The sequence below is a fragment of the Ascidia mentula genome, chromosome 2 (genome assembly GCF_947561715.1).
Source record: "Ascidia mentula chromosome 2, kaAscMent1.1, whole genome shotgun sequence".
NCBI classification, from domain to species: Eukaryota; Metazoa; Chordata; class Ascidiacea; order Phlebobranchia; family Ascidiidae; genus Ascidia; species Ascidia mentula.
Genome location: NC_138567.1, coordinates 4,296,240 through 4,308,514, shown reverse-complemented (window position 1 = coordinate 4,308,514; position 12,275 = coordinate 4,296,240). Strand labels below are relative to the sequence as shown.

At 37.1% G+C, this 12,275-nt stretch overlaps 2 protein-coding genes across 6 annotated transcripts in view; both read right to left on the bottom strand.

Annotated features, from left to right (window-relative positions):
• Nucleotides 1-635: 635 nt before the first annotated feature.
• Nucleotides 636-12,275, bottom strand: part of LOC145890695 (receptor-type tyrosine-protein phosphatase epsilon-like) — a 33,653-nt gene continuing 22,013 nt past the window's right edge. Inside the window, exons 1-25 of one of the 5 annotated variants that reach the window (XM_082981833.1) lie at nucleotides 5,936-6,053; nucleotides 5,719-5,895; nucleotides 5,525-5,660; nucleotides 5,297-5,400; nucleotides 5,045-5,206; nucleotides 4,749-4,943; nucleotides 4,477-4,565; nucleotides 4,256-4,366; nucleotides 4,110-4,203; nucleotides 3,826-4,048; nucleotides 3,692-3,747; nucleotides 3,495-3,634; nucleotides 3,276-3,372; nucleotides 3,001-3,203; nucleotides 2,787-2,918; nucleotides 2,592-2,731; nucleotides 2,367-2,502; nucleotides 2,133-2,236; nucleotides 1,987-2,075; nucleotides 1,840-1,913; nucleotides 1,634-1,756; nucleotides 1,430-1,552; nucleotides 1,222-1,367; nucleotides 1,024-1,159; nucleotides 636-959 (exon numbers count right to left, since the gene is read on the bottom strand). In XM_082981833.1, the coding sequence (XP_082837959.1) occupies nucleotides 885-959; nucleotides 1,024-1,159; nucleotides 1,222-1,367; nucleotides 1,430-1,552; nucleotides 1,634-1,756; nucleotides 1,840-1,913; nucleotides 1,987-2,075; nucleotides 2,133-2,236; nucleotides 2,367-2,502; nucleotides 2,592-2,731; nucleotides 2,787-2,918; nucleotides 3,001-3,203; nucleotides 3,276-3,372; nucleotides 3,495-3,634; nucleotides 3,692-3,747; nucleotides 3,826-4,048; nucleotides 4,110-4,203; nucleotides 4,256-4,366; nucleotides 4,477-4,565; nucleotides 4,749-4,943; nucleotides 5,045-5,206; nucleotides 5,297-5,400; nucleotides 5,525-5,660; nucleotides 5,719-5,895; nucleotides 5,936-5,996 (3,126 nt within the window). In that variant the 5' untranslated portion in view covers nucleotides 5,997-6,053 and the 3' untranslated portion in view covers nucleotides 636-884. Of the gene's footprint in view, nucleotides 960-1,023; nucleotides 1,160-1,221; nucleotides 1,368-1,429; nucleotides 1,553-1,633; nucleotides 1,757-1,839; nucleotides 1,914-1,986; nucleotides 2,076-2,132; nucleotides 2,237-2,366; nucleotides 2,503-2,591; nucleotides 2,732-2,786; nucleotides 2,919-3,000; nucleotides 3,204-3,275; nucleotides 3,373-3,494; nucleotides 3,635-3,691; nucleotides 4,049-4,109; nucleotides 4,204-4,255; nucleotides 4,367-4,476; nucleotides 4,566-4,748; nucleotides 4,944-5,044; nucleotides 5,207-5,296; nucleotides 5,401-5,524; nucleotides 5,661-5,718; nucleotides 5,896-5,935; nucleotides 6,054-6,916; nucleotides 6,986-12,275 lie in introns of those variants that run through there. The other 4 variants (XM_082981831.1, XM_082981830.1, XM_082981832.1 and 1 more) reach the window with 4 other exon arrangements.
• On the bottom strand, nucleotides 9,462-11,871 carry LOC145890702 (uncharacterized). Its single transcript, XM_082981841.1, has 8 exons — nucleotides 11,738-11,871; nucleotides 11,502-11,678; nucleotides 11,301-11,439; nucleotides 11,050-11,180; nucleotides 10,618-10,779; nucleotides 10,089-10,283; nucleotides 9,748-9,848; nucleotides 9,462-9,529 (listed from the first exon to the last, which is right to left on the bottom strand). The coding sequence occupies exons 1-8, from the start codon at nucleotides 11,811-11,813 to the stop codon at nucleotides 9,524-9,526; spliced, it is 987 nt and encodes a 328-aa protein (XP_082837967.1). The 5' UTR covers nucleotides 11,814-11,871; the 3' UTR covers nucleotides 9,462-9,523.

Genomic DNA, 12,275 nt, shown 5'->3' with positions numbered 1-12,275 from the left:
GTTTTACTCGAATCCTAAACGTTATTTGCCAAATTTGCCTCATTGCAATTGTATTCCCGGTGATACCACTATCTTGGTTTGCCTTCTTTTACAGCAGCTCAATGGTTCTCTCGCCGGGTGTTTCAAAAATAAATACCACGCACTGCCTATACGTTACTCATGCAGTGTTTCAATTCATTCATTAGAACATTTCTTTTTGGTTGTAATGGTGAGAAGAATAGACACAAGCATCAACTGTGGTGAAGATCCGTGCTATGAGATACCGCAATCTTTTCGTGCTCGGTTTAGGAAATAATCAATTTATTGCAGTTGGGTAAACTTGCACCCCCGACGCGACCTTGGAAAGCACCAACTTTCCTTTTGCAAAAAACAGTTTTACTTGCGGTTACAGAATACGTGGCACCCATTCATGTGTGGTTTGTTGTGGTGTGATTCGCTCGTGTGGAGTGCTGTTGTTGTGAGTGGGAAAAAGGAAGCGTTGTGTTTTGATTTCACAGATACGGTCTCTCTGTATATCTTTAAGTTGCATGCTCATATATCTTCACGTCGTGTGATTTCTATTGTCGCTACTCAATTATAAAGCGGAGTAAAGGAAAGTTGAGTAAACACTGTTTCAAAAGTATTTGGTTTATATTTGCGTCAGTGTATAAATCGTAATGCGGAAATGTAACAACAAGTAAATCGTACAGAAAAAGATACAAACACTTGCATATAAAGAGTAAAATGTAAAACTGAGAAATGTAAAATGTTAAATGCTTAAAATGCAAAAAAATCCTTGTTTATATCATTTACTGATTTGGGCAAATCAAGCAAGTTTGCTTCCCTTGTTTTTGAGTCAATAAAACATGCCATGAAGGCGCGGTTCAAAATACAGAAGCACTGGTTTACTTGAAGTTGGAATACTGGTTAAATTCTTCCAGATACTTGGCCACAAAAGCGTAGCAGTACCTGTACAACACCTGCAGAAAGCAATCAGCAATAACGAGTTAAGTTACATGGCAAGGGCATTCTATGCTAATCTACCTTATTATTAACCATGTTAGGTTTCATGTCTCTCAAATCCTTCACAGTTCGAAAAATATCGACTCGGTTTTGAAGTTTCAGGCGATCGAGAATGTTGGACAAAGCAATGAAAGTTCCAGTTCTTGTGCATCCGTTGCTGAAAATGCAAAATATTTATTCAAAAAAGATTTATGCAACATGAAACATCACAAGGGCAACCTGCAGCAAATCAGTACGTTTCTACATTTCAGTTGTGATCTCATTTGCTGAATACTTTCAACAATTTTAATAAAATCCACTTCTTTCGGTGGTTCTTCCACATTTTCCCATCCTTTAAATTGCACAACGCTCATCCGACGATCGACCTTCATGGGAATAGCACAGAATGAGTACTGTTATGTAAATTTTCAAGTGTTTTAAGACTTACGATTCCATAGCGTGGGCACTTTGTTGTCATAGTGATACAATTATGGCTTGAATAGTCTGTGGTTTCAATAACTGACATGCTTAAATCATCGAAATCCAGCTTCTTTGCCTTTTGCGATACAATCTGTTACAAACCGTGGACAAGCATAATTATGTACGAGAGGTTGTGTAAACAAATGTTAGGAACAACTGTTATGTGCCTCACCTTTACTGTATCATTTAAATCCACAATCACTTGTGCATCTCTGGTAATTGCCATCATCCAGAAATTCTTTTCTTCCCCTGCAATCGGTCCTTGGGCAGCAATAAACGTTTCTGACGATAACTCCTGTGTGCAATAAATCACCATGTAGAGTTTACTAACCACATTTTGTACGAGCATAAAAAACAGAAGTAAGGTTTGTGTCTAACTTGTATAAATGAGGCATTCATTTGTATTGTGTTTTGACTAGTTTCGTCCCAAACGGAAATTGCTGTGCTTTTGTCTGCATAAATAATAATTTAACTTTAAAACAAACAGAACTTCGTCAAAAAAATCATTACAGAACAAAAATTCACATGTTTTTAACTTAAGATCGTTTTCCATCCATTCTTCTCCATATCTCCACTCCGACAAAACTCTAAACTCCTCATTTTGAATCGAAGATCTTTTTATGTAGAAAAGAAAAGTGTTTTCAAGGATAAACAAAACGCGATTTTCTTACGTTTCTGATGGACTGAGTGATTGTAGTTGGCTCACGCTTCTATCAGATTCAGATTTAAAACATTCACGTTCCAGCAACAACTTATAAACGAAGATGTATTGTTTCTGCAAAAATGAAAAAAGGTAACACTGAATTTGTCTAAACACAAAAAATGCAACTTTTTTGCAGAAAATTATTTTCGACGTTTTTCTTTCAATTTGGAGAAACAAATTCAAACTAATAGAATTTAATTACCCAGTTTTGAACCATGTCTTTACGGTTTTCTCTCATTCTTAGAACAGTGCCAGGAACATCAACCGTTCCTTTATCACCAAGTTCGTCAAACAAAGTGTCCATTGCTATGTACGTTCCTGATCGACCAACGCCGGCACTTAAAATAAAACCAATCCGCGTTACATTTGCATTTGAATACCAGAGGTCTGAATTTTATCAGCAGCTGATTACCAACCATAATCTTACCTGCAATGAACGATGATTGGAGCATTAGTCGTGTGCAAGTCTTCCACCATCTTACGTAGGTAGATCATATTTGTTGTAGTGACAGGAACTCCATGATCTGGCCAAGTTGTGTAATGAAGCTGTGTCACTTCGCGTTTCTCCTGCGAAAACAACTGGTATACGACAGGGTGTAAAGTGAGTGCATCGTCGCAGCACCTTCTCTCTGACCAAAATGACCTGTCGTTGAATAATGCCGCCAACATGTGTTTCTCGTTCTGTTTGGACGGAAAAACCTGGCTTCATTTCGTTTTTGGACCCAATGTTTGGCCAATACTGTTCGCATTTAGACTACAAAAAGAATGGAATATAAAGGATGTCAAAAGCAGATATTATTTGTCTAGCAACGAAATGTGTCGTCATAGAGACTGACCTTTCCATTTTCAACCAGACCAGTCAGCATGACTATGACGGTGGAGTTTTCTTGCCAAACCATCAGCCAGAAATCAATGACTGTTTCCTCTTTTGGTCCCTGAGTTGCGATGAACTTTCGTGAACTTTTGTAACCGGGTATGTAGGCGGCGTTGATGTAATCACCGGCAATTGCTTCAGCAAGCGCTACTCTTGCGTGGTCGTCTGTTCAATAAGAATAAGTCTCCGTGCTATGTAACATTAGCTTCTTGTGGGATGTTTATTGTTATAACTCACACGGGTATATATTCTTGTATCTGTTTTTCACGGCGTTCGCAGGCAATTGCGAAATCGCTTTTGAACTTTGGTTGGCTTCGCTTTCGTTTTCTATTTTCTGTAGACATGCCGTTGAAAACATAAAAAACGCGTATTTTAAAATTAGTTGACCTGCCGTGTCCTTACATTTCCCTATTGCAATATTTTGAAAATTGTATGCAATCGCATGATAAAAATCACCTTGAATTCATTTTTGAATCCTGTGTAATCTGTTTCTGCGTTTTTCTTGTAACTGTCGAACAAAGCTGACTTGAATGCGGCAATATTGGATTGTTCATCGTTGAAGTTTAGGTTTTGATATGTGGGGTCAGGTATATCTCCTGGAAACATAACTTATGCCAAAATGAAAGAAACTTCGGTTAATTGCGCTATTTTACCGTTAGGTTTATGTACAGCAATTTCCAAAGGGTCGTGTTTGATAATAGATTTTTTTCTGTGTAATGCAACTATGTTTGAGTCAATGTTTAAAGTAAGCTGTGATAATCGACAAAAGTGAACATTACTACTATACCTCTTCCAAAAACAAAACGCTCCGATTAACACAAACAACAACACTCCGAAAACTACAATTCCTGCTATTAAACCAGTACTGGACATCTCTGTTTTTGTGTTGATGGAATTCCCATCTTGTCCTATTGTTAGAACCACAGTGGAAGATAAAACACTACTTGTTGTAGGGTTGGTGTTCGGTATAGTGTCGGATCGTGCGTAAGTAGTTGGAATTTCTGTTGTAGCTATTTCCACAAATGCAACCACTGGGTTTCAGTAATGAACGTTAAAACTTGCAGCACTCACTTGGCAAAAGGCAAGCTTTATCCGGTTTGTCATTTGTTGTAATATTTAGGGACGTCGTGAGATTTTCGTCATTGGTTTTTGAAAAGGCTGTAACCTGTGAACATTTATGTGATATAAACAATAATAATTAAAACAACAATAAATACCTTCAAAGTGTAAAACGTTGAAATATTGAGGTTGGAAATATTAGTTGATTTTTTAATGTACGGCTGGTATACAGGATTTTTCAACTTGTTTGATGATATTTGTACTCTCATCTACCAAAAAATTTTCTCGTAAATCTTAACGTACTGTTAATAATTGCAACGCATTAAAGGTTTCATGTATAAGTCACTCAAATAACAACAAATCTTAACTTTTGACTCACACTTGCATTTGTCATGAATAAATCAAGTCCTGTCCATTCAACATTAACAGTTGTAATGTTGCACGGAAATGATCTCGCAGTAGCAACAACTACACACGTAAAATAACTTTACTTTCCAAATAAAAAAACTTTTTGTATAGATTGAGCAGAAAAATCGACTTTATGTGGCCGATGAAACTTTTGTTTATATTGCTAGCATATTTATTCCATAACAATCTGACTGCAAAAATACTTACAGGGATTGTTTTAATGACAAATTTACTATGTTTTACGTTTAACTTGACATGCGTAGTAAGCAGGTTCTTCACTGCAGTTCACGCTTGACTGCTCCCATCCTATCCCATAATGCAACGCTCTCTGTTGACAAGTTGTGACGTTGTAAACAGAGAAGTTTGCTGGAGATTCGTCGCTCCAATACCAACCATTGAGTGAAGTGTTAAAACGAGCTCCGATCATAACATTTATATCTGCAGATAGTTTCAATCGTTTAAATCCAATTTTCTAAAGTGTATTCGTCATTCTCAAATTATTGCCTAATTATGTAGAAAGGGATATAAATATAGTTTACCTGGAACATAAAATGTACCGGCTTGGATTGTAAATGTAGTGTAGGTTTCCTTAACACTTCTCAACAAAGTGCTCCAAGTCCCATCATTGAAGTAAATGTAAATCTGTTTGTATCCATCCCCAGGCTTGTCACGGGCAAATAATGGGTGTTTGAAATTCCAACCTGAAAATCAGTAAAAACGCAACATAATTGGTTAATAGGAATCCATGAGGAATGTGTGGTGGTAAAGATACAAAAACTTTAGGTAAACACCTTTCCCATTGCATGTTTTTCCCGCAGTTAGCTGCCATTTCCTTCTTCCTGATCCGCCATTGGCGTCGCAAACGTTAATTGTCTCCGAATTGTTTGTTGGTTCACTTAAATGTTAATGTTCCGTTTACGCAAAGTTTGCTTAACATGTTGTATATTTAACAGGTTTTTGCGTATACTAGTTGCAACATGAACGTTTTCATAACTTATACTGCCATATTTCTTCCTTACTTGGTGAAGAAATCAAGATACCATATTAATCCAAGTCGCTTTGTACTTTTCCATGGTGAAACCTCGAGCGGATCAAAAAAATATCCGCATATGTTGGGACCATCGAAATCATAAAACAACCAAAGTCGCTTGAATCCTATATCACCACAGTGAAAAATATCAACAAAAAATTTGATGGGAATTCAAAATCTCACCCAATGTATATTTATCGGTCATCATTTGAATTAGAGTTGTTTTAATCTGCGGGTCTTCAGTCATTACAAGATTTCCACCCATCAATCCACATTTCTCCTGTGCTGTGTTCGCATCCACAAGAGCATCAGATAATACCAAAATACTGTCTTTCACTGCTTTGATATTTTCACCTCTGGCTGAAATTAAAAGTACGCTTACTTTTTATAATGTTCTCACTTTCATGCTTTGCCAAAAGTTGAATAAGCCACACGTATTTTGCCATCACAAGCCATAGCATTATCTCTATCGTGCTCTTTTAGCCCGAAGATTATGATCAAATCCTACTATATGAATGTCAGTTGTCTGATTGAACACATAGGATCCATTGTAAATCTTGATTCCTCTACTTTAAGCTTTAACTAACTCCAAATCGAAACATATACGAAGACTTAGCTTCTCAAAGCTGTACAGCAGCTGGTAGATACGCTACAATATTCTTTACGTGGGCTGCAGGAAAAAAGGCAGGGAGATAAGAGTAAGGAAACGCGTTGACGCACGTGACAAAAACAGCAATCTATTTCACCAATCCATTGTATAATTTACCGGTACCGCAATGTAGAAATTGTAATGGACATCACGAAAAAACATAACGTTTCCTGGATAATTGGCGCACTCAACGAAGTAAAGTCCGTTATCGAACGAACTAAAACCCCGTGACAAGTTGACGTAAACCTGGTTGTTATTTTGATAAAATATTAAGACCACACCACCGCCCAATTCGTTATACGCTTTTCAATAAAGGAACGTTTTTCAGATTGTCTTCATCAGGATGAACTCTTATAAATACGCAAGACAGCACAATCAAATGTCGAGGGAAGAATGCAATTATTAGCTACCACGAATGGCGCTCTGCCTCGTTGTTCTGGTGTCCACAATGTAACCTGAGGTAGAAGTGCAAGTGTTCCTACACTGCAAGGGGAATAGCGTTGGTTTTTATCATTAAGCGTTGCATGCATACTCATTGTTGTAATTTCGAATAACACAAAATAATAGAATGAATCTAAGTACAGGGACACCTGCCTTTATAGCAGGAACTTTAATTAACATTCCGGCACTGGAATTCTGCGAATGCAATTTAACGCAGGGTACGAAACAAACACAGAGTGCGAAATGAGTATTCTGTTGCGTACCACAACACTTATGTTTACACTTACCTACCTTTTGGCACGGTCACGAGCTGAAGGAAAATAATTAACCACATTTGTGTGGATGCAACATTTAACAACATTTCTCATTACCTGAACGGACAATAGTGTTTTGTGAATCAGTTAAGACGTACAATGAAATATACACTACCATCAGAGTAAGCAGTACAAAAATAGCCTCTGTATTTTGTGTTTACTTGTTTAAACTGCTCATACGCTACGTTATGGCAAACCTGGCGAGAGCTGTGAATCTGGAAGTTCCAACTCAACAAGTTATCTTAAAGGCTGTTACCAGTTAAAGCACAGTGTTGCTTCCATATAGACTATGTGGGTGGTAGGAAATATGACATAGGCTTAGCCGATAACTATGCGTATACTTGGGCTAATATTGTGATTCGTCTTACCAAACAATCAGACATGCTATCAAACAACAAGGCAGCAACTGAAACCTCAGTTAATTGTCTCCCTACTCGAGATAAGCTACTTTTGTAGCCTCCAAGCCAATGCAACGCAGCTGGTGAGCCTCGAAACGCTGATGTGCAAAGAGTACACTTGGTGTGTCGCTTGAAAATGCGACTAGACTAATATTTAAAGCTTAAAAGTCAGCATATATTTAGAAAACTTATGACGCCATAGCCTTTAGATCAGTGGTTTCCAACCTTTTGTGGTTGGTGACCCCCTATATTGATTTAAACTAACTTGCGACCCCCACCATTTTTTTTCCAACAGCAATATCAATCAAAGTGCATTTTACAGTATATCATTTATTGGCAATCACTTTGCTCCATAAGACGGCTGACTTGCAACTTCATAGCCACGTTTGAAATCCGTTCTTGAGTATTTGACAACGCTAAAATCTGAAAACTACCTCCCAAGTCAAATCTCTGACGTTTCAAACCGGCTTCATGACGTTTGAAGAATTCCTAATCTTTTTTTCACGTGTTGGGGGTGCATGGTGTGTAAATGGCGGTTTAATTTAGACGGCTTGATTCAGCACTGCACCACGTTGCACAAGACACACGGAGGCTTTTCAGTGCAAGTGCAGATTATGCGGGTAAATCCAAACTTCAAATATTCTTCAACATATTTACGCTTCTTCTCCATGACCAGAGTTAAAGAAAAACACTGCACCTTGATATCTCACTGCTACTTACAACTGAACGCCCTAAACTGCTTTTTGATACTTTCATTGTTGATGACAATAATTGCTGTGATGTTTCAATGACAATGCCTGTGCACAATGTTAGTGGCACATAGCCTACTGCTTATCGTCCCTGACAAGACAAAGCGATAGTAGGCCCAACTAGTTGTAGCCTACCGGTATGTGTTGTAACAAGTTATGAAAACATCACATATATGTCGCGACCCACAGATAGCCTTCCCGCGACCCCCTTAGGGGTCGCGACCCCCAGGTTGGGAACCACTGCTTTAGATAGTAGATTGTTGTGTACCGCCGAACTTCGTAACACTGCTCTACACAATAATTTAACTTTTATTTATTCTTGCAAAATCGATGTATTGTGCAGGTTCCTTTTCACTAATTGCGGCAATTGTATGAGGAACTGCTTTTCCATGATACATTAGGCTCAATTCATTGAACGCGGTAAAAAGTGCACTTCAGTCAAGTAATAAAATGCATTAAATGCCTTTTTCTGTTTGTTAGAGTCTACAAAATACTGGGAAAGAAGGCAATCGTAATATTGACATCTGCACAACAAAACTTAATTACAAGATAACTTAAAGTTAACTTATTGTTTTTTATCACAGATACAAACTTTGTTTGTCAAAACTAATGCAACTAAACATCGATTGGTTTATACAAACTTCATATTTTCCAAATACAGATGCACAACTACTAAATTCATTGATTTTGATCGCAACGGATTCGAACATAAGTTATCTTGGGTAGTAATACAGTGTTTTTAATTTTCGTATACGCCCCCTGGTGGGTGGTGAACAACATTCATGTATGTTGGGGCAGTTTCAATATTTTCGTATTGATTTGATTTATCTGTAAACAATTTATTACGTTGAGAAAAAGACAAAACAAACTTTGTTGTTTGCAAATGTGCATCTCCTTACAATAGTCTTATTAACACAGACTCGATAATACACCTACCGCCAACGTTCTCATGTAGGTCATTTATTGACGAGTTTCCAGTATTTGGTCGTCTGCAAAACAAAACGAAACACAAATTTTCTAGTAAAATTTTAAGTAGTAATATTCCATTTACCTTCTCCATAAAACATATGATCCGATTGACACAAGAATCAACACGCCTACCACAATTCCCACTGGTAATCCAACAGTGAAACTTTGAGAATTAGTATCTTTATCGAAACCATTTATAGGGTTGCTATGACTGAATTCTGTAGTTTATTCTGCAGTTGTGCTTTCAGGTGTAGCTTTTGCTGCAAACACAGTATGCAACAATACAGCAATGACACAGACATACATAGATAAGATCTCACAGATCAAAAAACATGATTTGTCTTCTTCTTCATTTGTTGTAACATTTATTTTCGTTTGGAGATTTGCTGTGATATTTCCAGTGAGCATCGCTGTAATCTAAAAAGAAACAGCCAAACTCAACATATAGTTGTGCCAACCAAGTTCCACTCAAACCTGAAAAGAGTAAAACGTCGATTCATTTAGGTTGGTGATGGTTGTTGATTTGATGCTGTAATTATGGTAGATTGATATTCCAAGCTGAGTTACATAAATTTTAACTTCTGGCTGCAAAGCATAAAAAGATATTCTTGTCTTGAACTTATTTCTTTTGGGTATATTTTGATCGTCTGCCATATACAAGCCGTAACAAAAATGTGGGAAGGTAAACTTACATCTGGTTTGAAGAATTGGTAGTCCATTATTTTGTCCAAACCACTCCATTGTATATTGATTGATGTAACATTGCAAGGAAGTACCTTCGCCGAAGCAACAACTGTCAAGGAACAACAAATTAGATGACTGTATTGGAATAGATTACCCAAATAATGGTATTCTTGTGCTTAAAACAAAGACAACAACGCAAAAAACAAGTGTATTAAATGATTTATAACGGTAATTCCAAAAACAAAACAATGTCAAATGTTTCTTCTTGAAAACTATAAAGCGTTTTCGATTGATGATTGATTAATATCAGACAAAAATTTTTTACAAACTGTTTAAAATTAAACGTTACATTTAACTTGACAAGCGTAATAAGCTGGTTTTCCACTACATTTCACGCTTGACTGCTCCCATCCGATCCCATAACGCAACGCTCTCTGTTGACAAGTTGTGACGTTGGAAACAGAGAAGTTTGCTGGAGATCCGCCGCTCCAATACCAACCATTAAGTGAAGTGTTAAAACGAGCTCCGATCATAACATTGACATCTACAACAAGTAATTTGCTCTGGTGTTTTTAGTTTTCCCGGTTGGTTAAATGATGATTGATTTGAGTAAAATAAAAACAAGAAAAAAGAAAATTTATAATCGGTAACGAAAGACTGATTCATATCAGGGTGTGCGACTTGCGGCAAAATGTAGTCGGTCTTTTTTTATAAGCTTGACAACGAATGTGGCCAAGGGCACAAACTCGACAAATAAACTTATTGCAAAATAATCTTCGTTGCTATCATTGGTTTTACAATGTATATCATGTTTCAATTTTACACAGTTAAACAGAAACCTATTTATTAGTGTACAATGAACAGAGAAGAAAGATTACCTGGTACGTAGAATGATCCCACGTAAGTTTGATACGAACCGAAATGTTTATTGACACTTCTTAACATAGTTGCCCACAGACCGTCATATTCATACATATATATCTGCTTGTAACCTGGTCCCGAGGTGCTGCGAGCTGTTAAGTTAAACTGGTAGGCCCAACCTGTTTAACAAAGAAACCTTGCATGTTAATACAATAAAAATCTAAAACAAACCAGTTTCTTCCAACTGCCACCATATCGTAAACATGTGTATGTAATTTTTCCCTATAGATGATTTATCTTGCTAACAACCATTCCCGTTTGGTGTTCTTGATAGTTTTCGATGTGGTGGCATTTGGAAGAAACTTGATCGTTTTTGATTTTTTTCCGTTCTCGTTTGGTGGTTGTCTAACTTGATACTCCGCCAATGTACCAAGTTACATTTCGCTCACCATTCCATCCTGCTTGACTCCTTACTCCAACTTGACAATTTGCACCTACTCTCACTTGCCATTTTCTTCTTTGGGAATGACTTTCGGAATATGCGTAGCAAAAATAAACTCGTGATGTGTTTCCAGGTTTTCTGAAATGTTTCCCGCATGAAAAGACAAGCATAAAGTGTAGCTCTCAATATAACAAACCATGCCAACACTCAACAAAATGTTTGCAATCGATTTTTAATTAGCGTGAAATGTTTACTCACCTTGTATCAAAGTCAAGATACGACAGAATTCCAAGTGATTTTGTACTTTTCCAATAATTACCCACTGCATTTTCAATAAAATAATATCCAAATATTTGTGTACCCGTAAAATCATGGAAAATCCATACGCGTTTTAAATCTGTATTAGTTGGTTGCCATTAACAGACCAAACTGTTTTGAAATAACAATGTAAAAAATTACCGTTTGTATATTTATCAGTTAAAAGTTGTATCAGCGTTGTGTTAATTTGTTGGTCATCCGTCATTAGAAGATTTCCACCCATCAACCTACATTTCTCCTGTGCAGTGTTCGCATCCACAAGATCATCAGATAATACCAAAATACTGTCCTTTACTGCTTTGATGGATTGACTGTGCACTGTCAGATGCAATTAAACCATAAAATAATCAAATACTCAGTGACAAATATTTACTTACCTTTTGGCACAGTGAGGAGCTGAAGGAGTAAAATAAACCACATTTGTGTGGATGCAACATTTAAAACATTTCTCATTACCTAAACGGACAATATTTTTTTGTGAACCATTTAAGACCAACAACATAAATGCTTACTGCCTTTTGAGTAAGCAGTACAAAAGCAGCCTCTGTGTTTTGTGTTTACTTGTTTAAACTGCTCATACACTACGTTATGAAAACCTGGTGAAAGCTGTGAATCTCGAAGTTCCAACTCAACAAGTTATCTTAAAGGCTGTTACCAGTTAAAGCACAGTGTTGCTTCCATACAGACTATGTGGGTGGTAGGAAATATGACGTAGGCTTAGCCGATAGCAACATGCATACTTGGGCTAATATTGTGATTCATCTTACCAAACAGGCGGACATGCTAGCAAACAACAAGGCAACAACTGAATACTCAGTTAATTGTCTCTCTACTCGAGATGCATTCCAGTTACTTTGTAGCCTCTACGTCAATAAACCGCAGCCGGTTTAGCACCAAACGCTAATGTCCAAAGAC